The 25,154-nt window shown below is 28.3% G+C and overlaps 1 protein-coding gene across 6 annotated transcripts in view; it reads right to left on the bottom strand.

Moving 5' to 3' along the window:
- The window catches only part of mura (ring finger protein murashka), a 53,294-nt gene that overhangs the window by 16,854 nt on the left and 11,286 nt on the right, over positions 1 to 25,154 (bottom strand). For 4 of the 6 annotated variants that reach the window (XM_075365415.1, XM_075365420.1, XM_075365418.1 and 1 more), the window contains exons 2-7: positions 13,094 to 13,258; positions 7,899 to 8,037; positions 5,105 to 5,237; positions 4,083 to 4,159; positions 3,595 to 3,746; positions 711 to 843 (exon numbers count right to left, since the gene is read on the bottom strand). In XM_075365415.1, coding sequence (XP_075221530.1) covers positions 711 to 843; positions 3,595 to 3,746; positions 4,083 to 4,159; positions 5,105 to 5,237; positions 7,899 to 8,037; positions 13,094 to 13,251 — 792 coding nt within the window. In that variant the 5' untranslated portion in view covers positions 13,252 to 13,258. Of the gene's footprint in view, positions 1 to 710; positions 844 to 3,594; positions 3,747 to 4,082; positions 4,160 to 5,104; positions 5,238 to 7,898; positions 8,038 to 13,093; positions 13,259 to 21,159; positions 21,213 to 24,484; positions 24,514 to 25,154 lie in introns of those variants that run through there. The other 2 variants (XM_075365417.1, XM_075365416.1) reach the window with 2 other exon arrangements.

The raw sequence follows: 25,154 nt of genomic DNA, 5'->3' as shown, positions 1-25,154 counted from the left end.
CTCTTCGCCCCCCCCGGGGGGGGGGGATCAAGATGACCAGCAAAAGCAAAGCATTAGAGCAAAATGTTATTATAGTATTCACACCTGTTTTTTAAAACATATCAAATTATTAAATAAAATTTTTTTTTTTTTTAATTCATACAAAAAGTTTTTTTATTTATTAATACCATACAGAAGTAACATTTTTTTAAAAATTACTATTTTACAGTAAAAAATTTATTCAGTAAAATTGGATAACCAATTCCAAGGCAATTGAAAAAAAAAAGGGTTTTTAGATTTTTAAGGTAAAGTATTATCAAATTATAAAAAAGGTTCTTTAATTTTTCAGATTTTTTAACTCTGGGGAAGGAAGCATTTAAAGCATATCACTGTCAATTATAATCCATTATAAACACAGCTATGCAAGCAGACCATTAATCATTCACGATTTGAAAATGTTAATCTTCCTATGTGAGAAAACAATATGTCTATCATCAAGTGAAGCTAACCTTATAACACTTAATAAAAGAAACAACCAAAAATTTAAAATTTTAGCAAACTTGTAAACCTGTTTACAATATAATCAGTTCATCTATCACAGTATAATGACAAGTCAATTAATTCCATGAATTTCCAAATAATTATTATTCAAATACATGTATTAAGTATTAGAACATTAACACATAATTTTTGGCATTAATGATGTTACTTTATAAAACAGAATATAATACCTGAGTGACATCCATCATTACTGTTGACTGATGAGTAGAACCAGTTTGTGGAAAAGGTTGATGACCAACAGGAAAACCTTCCTGACTCCAAACAGGACCGCATTCTCTAAACCTGGATCTTCGTATTGGAGGACTAAAATGAAAAAAAGATAACATGGTAGCAGTAGCAAAATCATCAATGATATACAAATTTTAAATAAACAACATATTTGGGATTTACATATCTTGTCAGTTTTAACATTTTAGTTAACAACTAATTTAATCACAGGCAAACAAGTAAAAATCATAAAATTTATACAAATAAGCTCTGTCCTAAATTTCTCTTTGGCTTTCTAATAAGTAGAAAATTGAAACAATACACAAACATTCCCAAAAAAATTGAAATTATACCTGAAACATGTTGAAGAACGGACAATGATATGGTTATTTTTCTTTTAACTAAAAAAAGTTTCATCCTGCAATAGAATTCAGCAATCAAGCAGAGACGATATCTAAAATTATATTATTTTAGTGTTACAATGAAACCAAGTTGACACTAAATATTAATTCCATTGCTTTTTTATAGTATCCTTCACTTATATTCTTTGAAGTTTCTAGACAAATGATGAAGAATAGACAAGTTATAAGATAACGTTTTTTTTTTGTCTTCAGTCATTTGACTGGTTTGATGCAGCTCTCCAAGATTCCCTATCTAGTGCTAGTCGTTTCATTTCAGTATACCCTCTACATCCTACATCCCTAACAATTTGTTTTACATATTCCAAACGTGGCCTGCCTACACAATTTTTCCCTTCTACCTGTCCTTCCAATATTAAAGCGACTATTCCAGGATGCCTTAGTATGTGGCCTATAAGTCTGTCTCTTCTTTTAACTATATTTTTCCAAATGCTTCTTTCTTCATCTATTTGCCGCAATACCTCTTCATTTGTCACTTTATCCACCCATCTGATTTTTAACATTCTCCTATAGCACTACATTTCAAAAGCTTCTAATCTTATTCTTCTCAGATACTCCGATTGTCCAAGTTTCACTTCCATATAAAGCGACACTCCAAACATACACTTTCAAAAATCTTTTCCTGACATTTAATAACATTGACATTTAATAAGATAACATGTGTACACATTACTTTATAGCAACCAAACTGAATATCAAGGACCAAGTAACTGAAACGTGCCCCAACAATCTTATGGATCAAGTGAAAGGTTAGTCTAAACCTACAGAACATACTGGCGAAGAAAGGATCAAGGACTAGGCAGAGATGCATAATGAGAAAGAGATCATCTGCTACTGAAGGACCATGAAGCAAAATGTCCTATGATTGAGGAGTGTTTGAAGACCTTCTGAAAGCCAAGCCATGATTGAGACATCTATCATGGCCTGATGACATCTACCCTGATCAAACTCCACAGAGGTCTTTGTATCTTTACTCACACTTGAAGAATGATATACTTAAATACAGAGTAGAATCCCAATGTCAATATCCCAAATAGAGTAATCTTTTAACTACAATGAGAAACATTAATTCATTACTTTGGTAGCAATGCATATAATATTTCTGTTTTTCTACACAACTTTCTACTGTTAAGAGTGATTTCCATTACGTCAAGTCTTTATTCATTAGTTTTATCAGACACATATAAGTTTACTGAAAAATGTTTACAAGTTTAGATGAAATGAAATGAAATTTAACAATTTTTAAAGCATTTGAAATTAGTATTTAACATAAATGAAAAATATTAGTATGTAAGAATAAAATAAGTCACTGTAACAAGTTAGACAAGTCTATGAAAAAAAGCCACACAATAAATAAATCTGAGAGATTTAGATTAAATCTGAGATGAGATTGTTCACGCAGAAGCGTGGACACGTTCGCAACATTTTCGTCATGAGCAGTTGTTGACAGCCTCCTGCTTTGTCTGTAGTTATCCAACGACTCTCTACCATCTTTAAATTGCTTCCACCACGTGATGTTGTAGTATGAGATGCGGCTTCATCACTGAATGCATGCAGTATCATAGAATAAGTTTCAACAAAAGATTTTATCAGAACACAAAATTTTATCGCACTTTTCTGTTCCAAGTCACGAGCTCGCATAAGGTCACATGAATGCAACGTACGCAACCGAATATAACTTGAGACTGGAATGACAAAAAGTAATAAAATTTTGTACACACAGTTGTCAGTCATTGTATTACTGTTACTTGGGTCCAACAAGAGATGGCACTATTGTATCGACTATAGAAATTTCAGTAACTTTTCAAACTTACTGTGTATTTACATAATTTGATTTTTGCCCAAATTAAAAAAAAAAAACAAGAATGAAATTATATTACACCATAAATAATATCAGAAGTAAAAAAAAATCACAATTTATAAAACAAATTCAACAATATTAATTTTTTTAAGGAACAGTTTCAAGAAAAACAATTTCCTGATATAATTTTAGAGCTTTTGAATAACAAGGCAGTATTTCCAATTTTTAGATACTTTAAAAAAAATAGTTATCCTACTTTTTTATCTGTTGCATGAAAGATTAATAATTTATAAGTTAAATTTATGCTTTAAAAATCTAGAATTGCCTATCAACATTGATTTCAAGTTGGTTTTTATTTTATTAAAACATGTTAATTCATGAATATCATTAAGTTTATTTTAATTATTAAATATAATTTATTAGTAGCAATATGAAATTAGTAATTTAAATGAATAATAAAAAAATCATATAAAAACATTAACGGCGTCCTCACTATAGCAATATTATTTGACTATAAATACATATAGTTTTAACACAATGTTATACTAACTGGAATAATAAGGTATTAAAGCCATTTTAAGTTACAATAATCATGTTATATGTATCAAGGTAGGCCTATAAACATACCTGCCCCTATTGCGTGGAGTAGGCTGATGTCTCTGAGGCCGAGGATGTCGCTGTTCCCAAGGAGCAGCATGGGGATGGGGAGGCGGTGTTGGTGCTAATTCTAGTATCTGATGATGAGATAATCTTCGTCTTTTCCTGCTTGGACTCTCACTCTAAAAATGAACAAAATACAATAAAGAAAAATTTAACTAAAATATGAGATATTTTACAAAAAATAAAATATACCAAATTTCTTGAACAGCACTACCTATCTACCTTCAATAATTCTATTTTCTTACCTTCAACAAAATTTCAATTAAGCTTTAATTGACTTTTCTGAATTTTTATCAGTAACTATAAAATAACCATCCTTAGTTGAAAGTGGGGGAAAAACCCACAGCAAGAGAAAACAAATTATCGATAACAGTCAGAAATAATCCAACTATATTATATAAAATATTTAGGAAGCAACAGAGAAAAAATATAGTAATAACTGAAATTAATTTTACCTTGCGTCCATTATCTTGACCTCCACTCCGATGATATGGTGGAGAATGTGGAATCTGAATCGGGCTAAGACGTAAATCTGAAAACAAGATATAAAAATATTTTAGACAATAGACTTAATACAAAAACTACATTGTCACAGAAAATACATTAAAACAATATATACTTCTGACTTAAATTAATTGAAATTATTAATTTACTTATTTTTTTCTTAATTCGAGTTGCACATTAAAAAAGTAATTTATGAATTAATATACTTATGAAATACAGTAGTAGTATTCACAATTTGGCCAATCATCAATTTAATTTTAAGTGTGCATCCATACAATCTTTTAATTGCATTCAATTTTTTTTTCATGTTTATATTGCATATAATATAACACAACATAAAACTGGATTTTTTTAAAAATAAAATTATTCACATATAACTTTAAAGCACGTGCATGGGAATATGAAATGGAAATTTGTAGCATATGAAAAATGCCAAACCTAATCGGGCACTACAAGTACCAACTGTTGTACAGTTTAAACTTGCAGCATTTAACAATAAAAATTATGTTTTAATATCAAACAATTTCAGTGTATGTCAAAATATACAGTTCATCACTCTCAACCAGTTGCTGACTATTTTCTTTGTTACTCGTACTGCATTTTTACTAATTGTAACCTTTTAACAGTATAAAGTGGTAAAAATTAAGATAAAAATTATTATGAAGTGTTTTAAGTACTAATTTTCTCAATCATCATCATGTTTTGAAAATCTAATCTTTTTTTCTTCGATTAAGTTTCTTCTGGTCTTAAGAGTATATAATTTATTACAGATTTATTAAATGTTTGTAGTTATCAATTTTATACACCACAAAGTTCTGAACAATACATTAACTTCTTGTTTGAATACATTTATAATTTACAATACATGAACTAAAAATAAAATAAATTTATACAATAATCATTTATTTTCAAAGAAAGTAATTCAGTGTGCCATTAATAATTGCATAAAGTAATACTGATAAGATTTACTGACCTCCATTCCGTCGCGGTGAAAATTCAATATTAAGACCAGGTCTCTGAGCCCCATCCAAAGGGTTTGTACCCAATACTCCAGGGCTAAGGCTTAATAAAGGACCTCCTCTTATACCAATTCCATTTTCTGATACCTATAAAACAAAGAAGTTCAAATTATAAAAGAATAATTGCATACTATTATTTTTTTTATATAATCAAATATCAAGATATAAAACCATTAATACACATGGAAATTTGAATCCTACATTTCAATATTCAGGTTAATAATATATATTTTTACTAAACGAAAAATCGGATTGTTTTTGGACTACAAAATTATAAGGCTGTAGAATAACTAATTACTTCAGAAGAAAATGTTACAATAAACAAAAATTACATCAGAAAAAAGCAAATTTGGCAAAACAAGACAGTTTAACCAAGATAAAACTTTAATAAATAATAATTATTTTTTAATTCTGATATATTGCCTTGTAACAAGCTATTATCCCAATTATAGTAAGCACTATCTTCATCTTATCCGTACACAAGCTATCAGTTCTGAGGCAAGTGGTCTTAAAGAACAAAATACAACAGTAACATAAAAATTCAAGAAAAGGTACTATAAACTATATCTTCAGTACCTTAAGCTCTCTAGAAGAGATGATTATCCCTGAACTACCTTTGCTTCCTGAGATAAAGACAACCCCTTTGTAAGTTAACACTTCCTCCCATAACCCTTTCCCCTCTTCCTTAATCTTGATCTCTTCCTTCCTCGATATAAGTCGTGGAATCAGGAGATGTGTTACACTAATTTTTCTATTGAGTAGTGATACCAGATAGAAAAAATGATACTTTAGAAAAGCTTGGATAAGTGGCGGCTTTATATGTGGGATTATTCCTAAATAGACTTGTTACAAATAGAGCTAGTTAAATGGCTGGAGATCCTGCACAACTGAAACAGAAAAACTCCATACTTTGTTCCTCATCGATCCTATACAGCCAGTTTACTTTGATTCAGATATGCCATCCAATTCAATGTTAAAATTTATTCAGCAACTACTAAACATAATTTTATTTCTATGCTGTAAAACATTACTCTAAATTATTATTTATTTTATCTTCATTATTTATTTATTACTGCCAGAACCACTACCAACGTTTATACTCAACAATCATAAGAGCTAAATGCATAAGGAAAATAAGTACACAATTTGTACTCATAGCAGCATAAATTCAATCATGAAATATGCTGAATAATTATCTAGGCCTACACCAAAACGATACAAATAACAATATTAGTCATGCTAATTAAGATTGTAAATAATATATCTCTAGTTTTCATTTTTAGTTCAGTTCACGTTTATCAGTTGGCAAAGTGTTTCTTCTAAAACTTTGCATATTCTTTGTTTGGTTTTGCTTACATTTCCAAATGGTTTTTTAAGTGCAGAAGAGGCTGCATGTTACGTGTTTTAATTAATATCTTGATTTATTTCAAGTGAAAAATTTACATAAATTAAGTGCATTAGGTATTTCTTTAAAAGTTTTAAATTCATTGTTGATTCTGTTTTAAATTAGATAAAATAATTAAACAAATTAATAAATGTGAATAGCAGGTTCAATAACTCATCCAGGGATAATAAAAGCAGGGAATGAAGAAGATGATACCATTTACCTGAAGACTTATCTGAATTTGAATTCATGGAAGAAACTAAGAGTAGAAATTGTTATGGTAAGATTGATTGTTAAATTGAAAACTGCAAATTAAATATGTAATAATAATATTTATCACTAACATCAATTCTAATTAAAATTAGAAAATCAACATAAAAATTGATTTAAATAATACATTTAATCTTTTCATAATTCAAAATTGTACTTTCATTAGCCTATGCAAAACATTACATGAAATTAAAAAAAAAAGTTATGTAAATTAATACTACCTGATTATTTCATAAACAATGCATTTCAATCACATTATGTGCATCCTAAATGTATTTCATTAGTTTATTGCAGTTGTTACAATTCAAATTTTAATATCAATATACTTCATAAAAGCAAACTTTAGACAAGCCTTCAGGATCTTTGGACAACATTGTGTACGTTATTAGAACTCTAGTTTGTATCTGAACAGACTGTCTTTCACTTTGTGTTAAGGAGCCACCAGCCGGTAGACAACCTCTATCAGTAATGATAGGTGATGGCCCTGTCACCCAATGAAGAACACTGCAGTTAGTTGCAGGTTAGGACCAGACGGCTTATTAACATCAATAATTCCAGGTAGTAATGTACTGAAAACAATTTATAACAATATAGTTAATCTATTACTGACTTCAATGTACCAAATGAATAAGAGTTGCTTACATACTCTGCTTACATACCAAGTGTGTCGATCGGTGGCAATGAAATAACAATCTCATGTCATTATTGGGATAATCACCCATAAGGTTGTAAATAATTTCAGAGAAAATAAGAGTCTTTGAACACAAACTAGATCAACAGACAAACAAAAACTGGAATGAGATGCGGAGGTATGGGGAAACAATAAAGAGAATCCACAAGCAGTCTTGTTAGTGGCTAATATGAATCTTACTTCTACAATATCAGATAACAGCTGTTATAACAATCACAACCACTAATCCAGCAGCAGTAATATAAATACATATAAAACGCAAAGCGAAAATGGACACATCAACAACACAAATCCTTTTAAACAGAACAATGAACACTAAAAATGCACTTCCAATTGCAATTTAATGGCATAGATAGATTACTGATAGAAATTGTTTAACATATATACATTAATGACTAATTACCTGCCCACGAATGTTAACATGAAGAGGTGGAGTAACCTGTCTTATCTCTGGCGAGTCGGGTGAATAATGTACAGGGCTTTGACCCCCCACAGCTCCATGTCCTTGTTTCCATACTGATTCTTTATCGACTCCACATTCACTGTGAATGAAAAATAATCATACAGTAATAAAAAACAAAAATCATTTAATGCAACACGAAAACATAAACAAATTTGTGACAATTTCATTATCTAACTACTTGTAGTAATTCTTATTTCAAAGTGCTATATGGCAATAGTTGAATATACTGCAAAGATATGAAAGATGACAGAAAGGAAGTAGTATAAAGAACACGCACATAAATAGTTCTTAAGAATAATAATTAATGGTGAGGCAAGAAAGAAGAATAAAAATAATAATTAAGAAATATATATTTTACCCAAGAAAAGACAAGAATAAAATTTTAAAAATCTATAAAATGATATAAATGGAAATTTTAAAAAATTGAGTATGTATTTAAAAGCAGCTACTGAATTTTAACATGGTTTATTGGAAACGTAGCAGAAAAGTAAATATGAGGTACATTTTCATATGAATAAACCTGCAGGAAGGACAAGAAATGTCTATTACCACTGAAATAACGTGAACAGTTGCTCACATTAAATAATTAAAGATGTTGTGTTGGTCTTCCCATTTGATTTATCTACTGTTTGCTGGCATTTCTTATCTGACAAGGTTATTCCCTCTGTTTTTATCAGATCTTACTATTACTTCACTATCCAAAATTGATCATTCATCTACATTTCAGATAAACAGAATGAACTACCATTTGAGTAAATAAAACAAAAAAATTAATTGCAACAATAAAAAAGAAGTGCGAGAACATAAAATTATAAAAAATCTGATTAAAAAAGTAGAAGAATGTCTAAAAAATAATATCCTGTGATCATCAGTATGAAAATGAAAACAGCTCAAAAACATACTTATAACACAGTCATCAAAGTTAAATAAGCAGTAATATTACATAACAAATTATCCTAAGTGAAACTTCACAGCCACTTACTTTTGCATTATATACAAAAACTAAAACAGTTTTAAATAAAAAAATCTGTTTTTAGTAACATATTATCTTGTAGGTAAAAAAACTTTCAATGAACTTTTTCATCAGTGTAACATGCTCAAAGTAAAAGTCAGTTATATCCAATAAAAAAAAATTATCACCCTAAAATTTTATCTTTTTAAATTTAAGCACAATAATTTTCAAGTCATAAAAGTTTTCTAACAATATTGATTTACACTTTATCACTGATTTACATACGACAACTTTTGCACATACAAAGCTTTCATGAAAATTTTTTATGTTTAAAATTTTCTATTTCTGGAAATATATTTTCATACAAATGGTTAATCATAAAAAAAAAAAAAAACACTTTTCTTTGAAACATGTCAATACTTTTTTCCAAGAGGCAACCAATGAATGTTTGCCAATTTTTTCTTACACATAACAATCTAATAGCAATTTTCAGCTAGCTGTATATCTTTAAAAAATCCTCAGTGGTTAGTGCACCAACCTTATACCTTTGACACTTTTCCCCTGAAAATAGCAAAAATAAATTATTTTTATAGATATTAAATCTTCAAAATATGCCCATTACTTAGAGTAAGAATCAGACCTAAATGTGTCTAGATGTAGACCAAAACAGAGCGAAGTGTGCTTCGATAATATATGGTTTGACATCGCACAATTCTTCACGGTCTAGTTGATCTGATATGAAGTTCATAACTGATAAGTTCTAATAATAATTATTTAATAAATTTGTGTAAATTTTTAAACTCTTATTAATCAATAATTGATTAATTAATTAAATAATTAATTCCTTTACTATTATGTGTGCATTTATAAATTATTAAGAATTAACCAAAACAAAAAGATGACGGCAAAGAATAAATTTGTGAATATTTTTTTTTACTTTAATAGAATAAATCATAAATTAATCATTTTTACTGCTCATTAAATTACATGTGGCAGATTCACTGGAAAATATATAAATATAGCAATATTCAAATTAAAACAAAGATATTACATTTCTCAAAAAAAAAAATTATGATTTGCAAATTTTAACTTTTCAATTATTATTATTAATTGAATTAACAAAAGGGGAAAATTTTATTTCCTTCAATTTTGGTAATCTGAGAATTAAAATTACAGACTAGATTATATGACAGCATTAGGGGGATGCATTACTTTTTCATTCTTATCACTAAAAAAAAAAAAAAACTGTACTCCATCTTTGTTATATACAGGTTTTATGTTGACACAGGGGTTATATTAACACAAATTTTGTCATTTTTATGACTTGTTACTGAAACTATTAACCCATTAAAATTTGGGAATATTCTTTTCATTACATAAGAAAAAACCTTAAGAAGTATTCACTTGAAATGAATGACAAAAGAAAATATAATGAACACTCACAATATTTATTTTTTCCTATTTATATTATTTATTAATTTATGAGAAAATCAATTGTTATTGTTTATTTTTTCTTTCCAATTATATTCATTACTGTTGCAGACATTTACTTCACTGATTTTAATCTTATTAATGATAAAATAATAACATGTTTATTAATAATTATACGAAAAATAAAATTAAGCCATTAGTAATAAAGATGAACATAATTTTATAAATAGTCATGGTATTAAAAATTAATAAATTTTTATGTAACCTGATGTAAAATTACACAAGACATGTGATTTGAACTACTTTATTCTTATAATATTTTTCACACTACAATCACTGATAGATTTATAGAAGATCAATAATTATCTACAGTACTTTAAGAAATGTAAATAAGATTGACAGGCAGCTGATAATTTGCTACCTAATATGCAAACAACTCAAGACATTTTGGATGATGCTTTCTCTTTCTCCCTCTCAGCTTGGGTGGAATTAGCTTCCATCTTACAACCTGCTAGATTTGACAGTATTAGCAGATAAGTCTGAAAGAAGTAGGTGTTTCAACACTTACCTATTGTGTAGTTTACTCATATGAGAATCAGTCAAATTTAATCTGGACTTTTATTTTTAACATTTATTACAGAGAACAAAAATGCAAAACGTATTTACTGTTTTTCTATGCAGTCTCCGAAAGTTTTACACACTTTTCCCAACAGGTGAGAAGCTAGTTGATCACTTCTTCATAAATAGTTTGAGGACATATCATGAACCAATTCTTCATTCTCTAAAATCTATCTCCTCCCAGCGCCTCTTTCAATAGCTCAAACAAAAAGAAATCACAGGGGATAAATCTAGATGTACAAAGATGTTCTTAAGTGTCCCAATAAATTTTTTCCAGTTTATCCAAAGAGCTAATGACTGTGTAAAGTCCTAGCATTGTGAAGGAGAATCCCATCTCTGACTGATACCCACTTCTGAAGCAGTTTCATCAACTAAAAGGAGCCAGTCATCTTCGATAAGCTCACGGATTGATTGAATGATTGATTGAATCATTTGTCACACCTACGACTTTTTTCTACAGTTTCATGCCCTCCTTTAAATTTACTGGCCCAGTTGTTGACTTGGATACTTGACATCATATCCCTAAACAGTGTACAAAGTCTAGTCAAAATTTTGGACAATTTAATGCCTTCACTCATGAGAAACCTCATGATAATATATTGCGCATCCAATGATGAAACCTCTTGCTCTGGTATAACGCTAATGATCAGAAAGATGTGAATGCTGAGACAGCTGAAGCTGTTGTCCATTCCTTATTCCTTCCCCACATCTCTGCCATCAATATCCCTCCACATCAGCCCAATCATGTTCATACACGAGACACAAAGACAAAAATCTGGTTTTATTTGACTGACACTCATAACTGGAGTAGCTGCTATAAAGCAAATAGTTAACCGTTTTAAGACTTTATAATGAGATAATCACAGAATGGTAGTACAAAACCACCAGAATGTACAGAATGGTAGTAATAGGAAAAGCTAAGAGGAAGGTCCAAGAATAAATAATAAAATGATATAAAGAAATAACAACATTAAATTTAGTGAAAGAGAACTGACATATAAAGATAGAAGAAAACATAGGAATTTAGCGAACAGACAGACCCACAAATAAGTGGAACAGGAGAAAGTGTGTGTAGGTATTTATATATATATATAAAAGCTTGAAGATAAGTTACGCACTATATAATAGTGAAGTTAGCTTGGAAGACATCCATTACTTCACATTACATCAGACTATTGATTCTCTTAGAATTTTCAACCGAACAGAAAAAGAACTGGAAAAATTGCAGGTACTTAAAAAATAAACTAATACACACAAATTAACTAATACAAAAAATAAAAGGAAAAGAAAAACACACACAATCATTAAACAAACACAAACAGATAATAAGAATATAAAGAAATAAAATAATAAATATAAATTATTTTATTAATAACCACACACACACACACACACACACACACACACACACACACACACACACACACACACACACAAATATACAGTATACAGTGGGGCCCAAAAAAATGTACTCGCTGTTGTAATTAAATAGTATCCAAACAAAAAGAGTTACACTCACTAATCTAATGTGTAGTATAGTGTAAGGTATTAAATTTGTTGAGGTAGGTGGAACTGGCAATTTATGCCGCGCATGCGGGGGTGTTGGAGGTGGAATGAGCCTAGTTGCTGGTGGAATGATTGTCATATTAGCCAGTGCAGCAGAAGACAGTCAAGTAGCAATAATGGCACTTATTGTTTGTTGAACACAAGGCTGTACTAAAGTGCTACTGGAAGTACAAGAACATTCACAAGATACAACGGCAGTGGCAGAGAGAGTTTGGAACAAGGAAAGATCCAGCCGACCACAAACAGCTACAAGTTCAGCGTCCAGTGCTGCGGTGTTGCAACATTTCACTTGATCACTGCTAAAATCAGTGAACCAGAGAGCACGCAAAAATGGGGCGAGCTGGTCAAGTGTAACATGTATTCTGAAGAGTCTAAAGTGGAAAGTGTACACTCCAAGACTGTTACATGTGATGAATGAGGATGTGATGTTGCTGGTAGTCATTTCGAAGATAAACTATAACCCTCTCTCAGTGCCAAAGATTGTCATGTCAAGTCAAATTTGTCATGAGATATGGACTAGCAAACAGCAAGTACATTTTTTTGGATTGTTCTGTATGTAAATATTTACCCTTGTGTAAAATGTTGAAAATCTTTAGTATATGACACATGATTTACTGGCCAACGATTCTGATGTGCTGGTCTGGAATGAGGGTGGGCATTGTTTGCCAAATGGCGACCATATGGAGCAGAATTTCTCATACCAGAACCTCTGTTGTTCTGATTCATCTTATTACTGAAAATTGTAAAAATAAAAAATTAATACATTTAACATTAAACACTGCAGAATAATTCTAATTAGTAATAACTATTTATGAAATAGCTACCTATAATACAGGATATGTACAACAAAAGTTACAAAAAAAAAGGCTGGCTGACAATAATATTTTTGTTGCATTAGAGCGTAACATTTACCAAGAAATAAAGTTTAAACAGTATTTATATCTTTAACCCTTATTTATTTATATACTATTTTCTTATCTTAAAAAATAATTAAAATAAATGTTCTAGATTGATTTTATATACAAGTAAAAAAAAGTAAAATAATTTTAAAATTTACAAAATCTTATGATATAATGTATTTGTCCGGATAATGTACTATAAAATGATTCAAAAAATTATGCAACTCCAATTTTTAGGGGAGGACATGTTTTTTAAACTTTTTAAACACAAAAAATAGGTTTAAAAAAGATAAAAAATTTTATGCAGTAAAACCCCATTCTGGATAACAAGCCCTAAATCCCACATCTCCACAACTACTTATCCGATTTAACAAAAATACAAAAGCCAATAATCTCCCTAATACTACACTAAATTTCATGAATGTAGGTTAAAAAACTGCTCCTTAGATATAAAGTAAATCTGATGAATTCAAACTATACGATACGTACTATACTGTACATACGATTCTGTAACCAAAGTAACATATTTTTAACATGGTGATCTTAAAATATTGAAAAATATAAAAATATGTACGTTATTTTTTAACAATGATAATATTTTATTTATGTTGTTATATTGGGTAAAAGGCAGGGTAATAACAGATGGTTTTTTTCTGAGTAATCTCACCCACTTTATACAAAACTGTTACAGAAAAGACTTAGTCCTACAGTGCAGATGTATGGGATGGTAAGTAACTTGTGTAAAAATTGTTCTAGGACATTCATACTCATAAAGAAATAATACATAAAATGATTCCAAGATATAAAATCAAACGTTTTGGACTTCATCATCTCAAGTAATATAGAATTTTGTGCATCACATGATTCACTCTTTCAAACGTTAAAAAAAATGATTTGTGAGGCATATAAAAAAAACCAAAAATTGTTAACATTAACAATAATATTCATTAATATTTAAAAAATTTGGATCCTCCAACTTTTTTTAATACTGAAATAAATAAAAATTTGAACTATAATTCATCAATATTTAAGAAAATCAAATCCTCCCAATTTTTTTTAACAATGATATGTGACAAACAAAACTGTTTATTTAAAATAATAAATAAGACCAAAAAATTTGTTGGTTTTGTCCGTGACAGTGGACGATAATAATTATTTATTAAACTTTACATTTTTGATATGATGAAACTAACCAAATTTTAAAAACAAGTTTAAATAATTTTAGTTCATAAAAAAACATATATGAGTGTGTGTGTGTGTGTGTGTGTATGTGTGGTCACAAAGTCAACTCAACATTTTTTTAAGTTACTAAAAATGTTGTACTATACAACTGGGAAAGATTTTTCATTTCAAAAGTTTACAGTTTTAAACAATAAAAGCAACTAAAATGATATGTATGATGTTTATGAACAAAATTAGTATTTTAGCTAAAGAATGTATAATTTAAGAGTACTGGAGACAAACAGTCATTTGAGTTAAAACGCTAAACTGCATCATTTACAACCTGACTGTTATCCATTATTTCATATACAATTAAGGAAGAAGAAATTAAAGCTTATAAAGAAAAAAATATGTACCTTCACCAAAATCATATTTAATAAAAAAAACCAGTCCCTTTAGATCAACATTACATTAGTACCTTTCATTAGTGATAAATGATCACAAAAGTTGATAGCATTTTAAAATTTATTAAAATAAATGAGAGAAGTACAGGTAATCATATCTTGAGTTTCAGAAGCTGTTAGCTATATTAAGGCAAAACATTTGAAAGAAAATGAAAATTTTATATCATTGATTGATTAATAAATAAAACAAATTAAAACTTTGTGAGTAATAATTTATGATAATATAAATTTATTTCAATGCATAAATTGTGAAATTAGGTCAAATGCTGGAGGGGATTTGCCCCTTCCAATTTCTTGTTTATAATAGCATGTTTACTTCTGGTTAAGATAGGCAAATTTTCATACTTCTGCAAAGAATATCTATTCAAAAAACATTTTTAAAAATTAAAAAAAAAATCAAGCTGATTTTAAAAAACTAACACACTGAAAAAAAACCAATAACTAAATAACAAAATAAAAGAATCACTGAAAACAATTTTTAACTACTCTTATTAATTGTACTTGAAAAAAGTATAAGAATATAAAATAAAATAATTACTATAAACTTAGACAGGTTGCTTTTACTCTACCAATTTAAAATAACACTCACATGACATCCAAAACATAACTAGAATACAACCATGCCAACAATAGAAGTTCCTTTTGTTGATAAAGCAAGACTCATTCGTATATCAATATAAGTGAATTAATAATATCTATAAGCTTATAAGATAAGAATTGATAATAAAAAATAAATAACTCAGGCTTATAATAATTGCATTATTATTATAAGCTGTAAAACAAATTATACACAACACTTACAAATAAATAAACGATTTTTACCTTCTATTTAATTATTTAATTAACAACATTACTTAGAAAATCCCTTCTAAATAATTTTAATTAAAATATTTTTATGAAGTTAAATTTAAAATAAAAACACCATAAATGTATTCAACAACACCCTCAAGATTAAACTAAAGCAGATATAATAATAATAATAATATTCCATTTAACAAAATAATAATTAAAAAACACATTAAGGTGTAAAAGGTGTTTCAAACAATGAAACCAATGAAAACAAGTAGCAAGAAATAACCTGAGGTAACTATTTGTAATAAACAAAATAAAATATAAATATTGAACTAAAGATTTTCTTGCTCCACACAATTCTTTTTAGATTTTCTTTCTTTCTTTATTTATTTTTTTTTTTTATGGAGTGGGGCAAGGAGTAATAATCATCTTTCTGGTTGTTCAAAAATTTAAGAAATAAAATAAATTTCTTTAGGTTGGGATCAAATACAATTTTACCTGATAATTAACTCAGCCTTACCATGGCTTTTAGCCAAGGTAAAAGCCACTATGTAGGGGGAACAGTATCCAGATTGTTTATAGGTAGAACTATCTATACAAAATATCACAGATACCACAGGCAAGGTAATAATGCAGATAACTACATCCAATGCTAATAAAAAAAAAGTTCAAATGGGAACTTGCTTCTTTTGAAATCAGCTTAAAAAGCCTAATAACACACTTAAAAATAATTAACTGAACTTTTAATATTAAAAGTACCTAATCTCTCTGATAAAGATAAAAAAATTCTAAATAAGGCAAGGGGAAAATTGGAAACTAAACTGAATCGGTCAGAGTATAAGCAATTTATTCAACTCTTGGTTGATCTAGTCCAATTCTTGGACTAGTAGAAAGATTTTCTGGAATTTTTTCAGTGGTACTATTTCTAATGGAATCTTTTTTTATTATAATATTCTCATAACCTAAAAGACTGAAGGTAACAAATTTCAACATGTAATCCCTTTCAAGATGTAGCACTACCTAAACAGTCCCTAATCACAACATACAATACTTTTAAAGACATTCAAAAGCACCAATACCCAGCCTAATAAGGAAAACTCTGCACCCAACTCATGATTATGCATTAAACTTTGCCGAGATTTAAAATATGTTAAAAATATATCTGTGCAAACAAAAAAGAAAATTGTAAACAAATGTTACACTTATGTACTAAACAGATTTCAAAATGTCAAAAAATAAAAAATGCAGGAAAGAAATTTTTGGCTTAGAAAATTCCTGGGTTAGAAAAGTTTCCCTACTTTATATACTATAAAAGCAGGGGGAAAACATTATTGCATTAATATTATTTACGAATGCAAATTATATTTTTTTAGCAACAGTCTGGCATTTTTACATGTGGCTGATAAAAGATTGAATTCCTCTCATGCAGATGATAAAGTGAAAACTGAAATAATTTAAAGGACTATGAATTTAAAATTCATGACACTGGTCATACCCAATTTAATTAATATTAAAAAAAATTCATGCGGATTAATTTAAATGACAAGAAAAAGTGATAAAAAAAAAACTGTAAAATGATTTATTAATTATTTCATAATTATATTTTTAATCATTAACTGATCAGCGATCTTTCTTGAAAGCAGGAAGAAAAAATGACCAAATGCTAATACAAAATGAACTCATCAAGGCCTTTATTTGTCTAATTACAACATTGCAGCAGGGCAAATTTCTTTACCGATTCAGAGAAATCATACAAACAGCATTCAGGGACAAACTAACTAATGACCTTCCAAATGCAAGGTAAGCATGCAAACTGCACAACAAAGCAACATAAAAATTCATAAAATTTTCACATCTTAAAAAAAAGATAAAATGATTTATAAAATCTTAATAATATAATTACGTTTTGATAGCGCCTTCACCGACTGACTAATTCATCAAGGAAATTTTATAACCTTAAGAACTACAGACTTTAAATTAGAAAGCATGCTTTTTTAAAATGAAATTCATACTACAAATTAATTACAACATTATCTACATAAAGGTGACAATATTTTCTCATTGATTAACTTCTCAGAAATGAGGGAAGTGGGAAACAGGAACTTTAAAATTAATTTACAATAAAGTAAAAAAAAGAAAGTTTTTTTAACACACTGCCTTGTTAGATCACAGAAAAATCTTATGTTTAAATGCAGAAAAATTTTGAAATCAAAGTAAAATATTATTTTATCGGCTATTTTATCAAAAATATCTATAATCAGTTAGAATAATTAAGTAATTAAAAAAAAATTATTAATTTAAAACTAACACTTAATAAAGTACAAAAATGTTTAATAAAACTATTAAAAATGGAGAAATAAAAACTGTCAAGTGCGTTTTTCTATTCACTCCAACATCTGAAGCATAATTTCTTTCAAATGTTTCTGATTTTTATGTAGTTTCAACAACCAATTATTATATAAATATTTTATTTTTTTTATTATACTTTAACAATGAGAGGTTGTTTTTAACAATCATTAATATTTCTACATATTTAAATCTATAAAATTATAAATAGAACTCTCTCTATATGTGTGTGTGTGTGTATCTGGTGCGCATACACATACACTATCAAAACCAAGCAATTTTCACAATAAATTCAAAACCCTTAGTGGAAACCGAACCCAAGAACTCTTACTTTAATTCCAACAGCCTGATCATTACACAAAACACCAGTTATAAATTATATGGCAAAGGTAAATGAGTACTGTAAATGTTAACTACTTTCTTTTATATACAAATCCAAAACAAGTATTCTATATGATTTTTTTTTGCCAATCTGAAATTTACCTACAATAAAATTAAAGGTTTTTTTATTAGTTAAAAACTATAATAAGTGTAAATTTTAATCATAACAAAAGAACTGAAAAATGAGGTTTTTGTAAATAAATGTTAAATACATACTTGTAATAACAAAACATCCAAATGTTATAATCAAAGTATGAAACAACATATTAATCAGTATCATGTAAACAACTGATAAGACACAAACTAATTTAAATCTATCAATATTAATACATTCAATTTAATTTACAAATGTTTGAAATAATTTTTTCCATTTACTTTAACACTTCCAATTCTAATTTTTTTTCAAGTTTTACACATATAAAAAAAAATGGAAGTAACATAAAACCACAAACGCTAAGTATATGAAGCAAATGGATTAAAAACTCCATGTAAATAGGCCACTTTAAACACAATTACCAGAACTGAAAACATTTTTACATTGCATAAGAATAAGCCTATAAATTAATGCAACAAAAACCTAAGAACTGTTTCATTAAATTACATAAACACATTAAAGGATATGTAAATAGTAATAAACAAAAAAATAAAGGAAAACAAGTAAATTAATTTATAACCTAAGAGCAAATACTTTTTTACTTAACAGAGTATGTCTATTTTCACACCTTACTTTACCAACAAGACATTAACTTATTTTGCATAATTTAAACAAAGCTCTTTTTCTATCATTTTTATCAACTCTCATTTGAGTGATTTATTGTAATTTTCTACTACAACCTAAGTTAAATCAAATTTTCATCTAAGGTTTTTCTGCAAGTAAATAAATTAATCCTGGATGCTGTAACATAAGGTCCAACAAACTTGTTCTTTTTATAAAATGCTGTCTTATGTAATAAATCCTATACTTATTTACTTTATGCCATATTTATCAACCTGTTGCATTTTCAACATAATAAACCTTCTGTTGAACTACATAATAAAACATTAAAATCTTTTTAATGTTTGGCTGTTCTATTGTCTAAGTTTCACTGTCATAAACACTGTTAAGTGTCTATACTATATGAATTTGTAAAAAACGTTTATTACAAATATCATTATTCTATTATTTAACAACATAGACATCGATTAATCTATTTAAATCAGTGAAATACAAGGAAGATAATCTTATTAAATTTCATTTCATTCTTTATTATTTATGAAGAACATGTTATGAAGATATTTGCAGATATCATCACTACATGAATTAACTGATGCCACAAAAACACTTAGTCTAGTAAAAAGAAGAAAAAACTTTTATTCATGTGTGCAGGAGGTATAACAATAATTATTTATAAACTGATAATTAGGTACACAGATTATACCATCACTGACTTCACACCTTTCATTTTTTCACTCTGTATTAAAAAACTCCTTTCTAATATTTTCAATCATCTATTAAGATAGCATATTTCAATTCTTAATAATTTCAATATATACATTATTAGACATAATTTAAAATATAGGAAAGAGTAGAATTGCTTAGTGCAAGATCAATTATCTACAGAAGATGAACAAATATTACCCAGCAGTCACTGAGATTTTTGAACTGTTAGATTTGGGGTATGAAATCATGCATATGTGCAAAGTACCATCACACTGGCAGAACCCTGAACCTTGTTTTGAATAACTAGCTTAAACTTTTTTTAATGTTTTGGAATTATTTAATTCCAAATTCATAAATTTTTTTAAGAATGATCCTTTTGAATTTCAATATATACTGACTATATATTTTTTTTTAAGAGAACATCATGGATATTTGTGCTCGATTTTACAGTTACTAATCAGCCTTAGGGTTCATCTCCAGTTTCACATTAGAGCACTGTACAACTGTACTTCGTTAAAAACTAAGGTAGGTAGATTCCTACTCATTGAGAGTTTGTCCTTTGCATCTTGTTGATGGTCAAACAAAATGCTCCTTGCTTAAAAGGAAATTGTCTTCATCTAAAAGAATATGGAACAGCAGTGTCAAGAGGGCTTCAAATAAATTCAAGGCAGAAGTACCTGTTCAACATTTACACCTGTTACAATTTCCATGCCCAAAACTGTTGTCATACACTCTTCTGACTGTCTGTTTTATTTCACTCAATAATCCCTTCAATGGATAATAAGGTGGTTTGAGTGTATTTTTTAGAGTGAGAGATTGTGTATGTTCCCTCAAAACTTTTATCTGGATTGAGCGATAAGAGTTGGTGTGGGCTCATTTTATGAGGCTTGATGTGGTCATGTTTTAAAACCCATACAAATTCTCTATCTTAATTAATTGCTGTGATTTGAATGCCATTGAAGTAAGGCTTTTAGTATAACAAAACCTATGTTCCCTTAAAACTCCTCTCATAACTGTGTGAGCATAGTTGGTGGATGCTAATTATCTGTGGCCTGATGTAATGAGTGTTTTAAGACCCCAACAAAATCTGTAACTACATTAGTTACCAAGTAATTACAGAAAACTAAAATTCTTCTGTAAAATATTTTTAATAAATACATTATAAATTTACCTTTAAATTACTGCAGAAATTTTTTGGCTCCAGGAATCGAATTAGAACTGAAACTTCACAGAAAGGAGAATTATTTTAGTACTAAAAAAAACGGTTCATGTGGAGCAAATGATAGCAATATAGTAGCTGAATATTAATATGCTATGAATATAGTAATCTTGGTAATGGAAATAAATAACTGTCCTAACAAAAATTGTAGTATTTTGACTCGGACATATAGAAACATGAATCCAAAAAAATTATAATTATAAAACACCATTTTTAAATTTGTATGACAGCATCTAAAATGTAAACCATTACTATATTATTTTAATTTCAATTTCATATGGTTAATTAAACATGTCAAATGGTACTGTGCATGATACCATAGCAAAATTCAGTTTCCAACAAAGAGTAAAACCAGCAATTTAGCAACTTTTTCTAAAACTCAAAAAATAAATAAAAAAATATATATGACGTAGCTAATCAGGAATAAATTGTATAAAATAATTAAATATTATCAAATTATATAGTTATTACAAATAAAGAATAACAGAGAAATGCATCTGTCAAATGGCTGATGAGTAAAATAGAATAATTTAAAAAAATAATAAATAAATACTCAAAAATTCACTAAAAAAAAATACTACTTTTTAAATACACCTTTAAATTTTAAATTCTTAAATTTGGCATCAACAATAAAAGAATTGAAAAATCATTTTTTTTTTTTTAATTTTGTTATACTTTTTACTTTTTTTTTAAAGTAAAATATAAGTAGGCTACCAAAAAAGAAGGCTGCCACATGAAAAAAAAAACTGCTTTTCATAAGAATTGCTAAGGTAATAAGCCTGAGTTGAGTCTGATAAAAATAACAATAGGAATTTACTTTGGATTACTTAACAATGCTGAAAACCCATATCAGTCATTCAAATTTTAGTATAAAAAAACCTCTAGTGTGGCACAGTTTAGTAATATTACTAAAGTATGCTAATATAAATATTGATAAAAATATTATAGTATTAATTAAGAAAAAACAAAGAAAAAATCATACATTCACCAAAGGAGAATCTATGGATCAGAAATGTGGCTGTAAAACTACAAAAATATTTAATTAAATATTTTTTTAAAATCAATATTCAAACCATTAATATATAAAATGTGATCTTTTTTAGTTTATTTCTACTACCGATTTAAAAAATATTTTGCTAAAGAGTTTTCAAGGATTTAATTAAATTCAATTTTTAATATTCTCCCCTTATTTACAAGTATTATAAAATTTTTTTCATGATTATTTCTACTAAATCATCATTTAGATTCTTTATTGTTTTGCATATCATAAGAGAAACTTTATATTATGAGGATGTTATATTCAAATTCATTTTTGAAGCACTTTTATTTAACATCTCATCCCTTAAATTGTTTCCAAGTACACACATTTTGATTTTTCAAATCACCATGTTTCCCAAGATCAGCAACAAGACAGTTGGTCCCACTTCTTTCCCCGTTCACTGTACTGTCAGATGCAAACTAATGAAAACAATCAGATACTTATGCCTCACCTATATAATGATGTGTATATATAAAATCAATATGAAGTAATAGTGTATGCAATAAACACATCATTTTTCAATAATATCACTAACTTTTTAACTTCAACGGATGTACTTCTGGAGATTTGTACTTTTAATTATAAAAATTTTAATTCATAAACTTTTTTAGTTGAAATATCTCATCCATATCACTGTATTTAAAGATACAGTTTTTATAAAACATTTGAATGAAAAGTAATATAGTATTACAATATTAAAACCTTTAGAGTAGAAGCAGTGGTAAATATTAGGATAAAATTACATGTAATTAGCTGTAAGGGAAGATAAAGAAGCCACAAAATAGCTGTGCATACTGCCTTTAGTTAAAAAAAATGTGTAATCTGACTATTAGATAGACCAAAAATACTGTCATATTATATATTTAATTAATACGTAACTGGTAGTGTAAGGTGTATACTATTACCCAAAACACATTTATAAAATATGGCCTACTTTTTAATTTCATATAATCTTACCACCTTTATTTACATTAAATAATAAAAATAATTTTTATTTAAAAAAGAATGTAGTTTTTATTAGACAAATTATTTCTGTGCAATATATTATGATCCTTGCTATAAAAAAAATGTATTATCGCATCTTAGAAAAAAAAGAAAACTACACTATCATTTTTTTAAATTGATTTAAGATATTTGTAAACATATTTGTCTAATAGCTTTATTTCTTTTATCCACATTGATGACAGAATCAAATGGAAAGATTTCATAAGGGGCATTAACAGTAACTTTCACAGATAGTTCCAAAATGATCAGGCAAAAGGCTGTTGTATGTCATCCACCTTTATTATTAGACTTCAGTAAGAATGCTGTATGTTGAAGTTTTCCAGGCCAGAATCTAAATCATGGTATGGTGTATTAAACAATGTAGTGATAGGGATTACAAAGGCAAACATGCATTTACCTATCTACACTGATGATCGGGTAGCACTTTGTACTCAGGTTAAATAATACTAATTCAATTCTGAGCTGAAGTGGGAGATCTACAGACTTTCTACAGTTACATTATATGTTCATAAAAGAGTAGAACTACATGGAGAGCTGGGACAAAAACAGAAGGGCAATGAGAAAGTTGAACACTGTAAGAAACATCTTTTCCATCCAAGATCTTTAGTCTGAGCATAGCATTAACACAACTATGGCCAGGATTGCAGTTTTTAATAACCATACAACACCGATTCTCAACTGTTTTAGCTCCATGACCCTCAAAAATAAAAAAAAACATATAATGAATATTTTGCGATCCCTCAACCCAATGACTAGTTAAAACTATTCAGCTACATAATAGTGAAGGGTATGAACATGCAAGTATGAAGTGTACAAACATGAGCAATTTTCAGGTTACAACTTGATGTGTACATGCTCCTTGTAATTTGGTGTGCTTGCATAATATTTGCTGGGAGAGTGTCATGTCTGAACATGCATATGATACATCTGAATAAATCATGCTCTCAGCAGTATAAAAGAAGCACAAGGGATTGCAGAACATCAGTTTAGTTTTGAATGTGAAGCATGCTTCAATGTCTTATTTCAGTTTTTAAAAACAAAGTTTCACTGAAAATAATAATAACTGAGGTTTCAGTTTTTTAGTGTGTGGTCAAACGATATATTTTTTTTCAGTTAGATTCTTACACAAAATGAATAATTTGTCAAAAAATGAAGTGAGCCATTTACATTCATTAAATCGACTGGTAAAAAGAAAATACTGTTTAATTACAGTTATTTAAATTATGGTTTTACCTTATTGGATGAAAATCCACAGTGTGTTGTTTGCTTTCATCTCCTCTCCAATGAAAGCATGAAGCCATCAAGATTAATTTGACACTTGGAAACTAAAAATACTGAAAAAACTAAACGCTTGGAAAATATGCAAATCAATTTCTGGTCAGGATAATGTATTTTTGGCGCTTTTTTTAAGCAACTACCAAAGACTATAACATAGGTAGGGCAAAATGTATTGCAGTATACAGCGATGGTGAAAGAGCAGTAGATTTCTGAAAAAAAGATTGTCTCATATCAAGGGTGGAATGGGCATACTGCTTCCTTTACAGACATACTCTTCCCACAAAAAATATGCCAGGATATTTGAAAAAAATTCTTTTTAAAGATGTAAAAATGGTTATTTTTATTAAAAGTCGACTGTTACAGAATAGCCTGTTTAAACTATGTGATGAGAAATAGTTAAACTATGTGATGAAATGGGTGAAAAGAAAAAATCTCTTTTTTTTCCAAACAGAAGTCAGTTGGTTATTGTGGGGGAAGTATTAACCCAGTTATTGGAATAGCAAGATGAATTAATAAAATTTTTCCAAGATAAGCAAACACCATTCCGAATGTTCTTACAGAGTAATGAGTATATGCTTACTTAGCTGATGTACTTTCGCATTTAAACGACTTGAATGTGAATTTA

The sequence above is a fragment of the Lycorma delicatula genome, chromosome 5 (assembly GCF_047948215.1).
Source record: "Lycorma delicatula isolate Av1 chromosome 5, ASM4794821v1, whole genome shotgun sequence".
Classification (NCBI taxonomy): Eukaryota; Metazoa; Arthropoda; class Insecta; order Hemiptera; family Fulgoridae; genus Lycorma; species Lycorma delicatula.
This window is presented reverse-complemented; position numbering and strand designations above follow the sequence as displayed.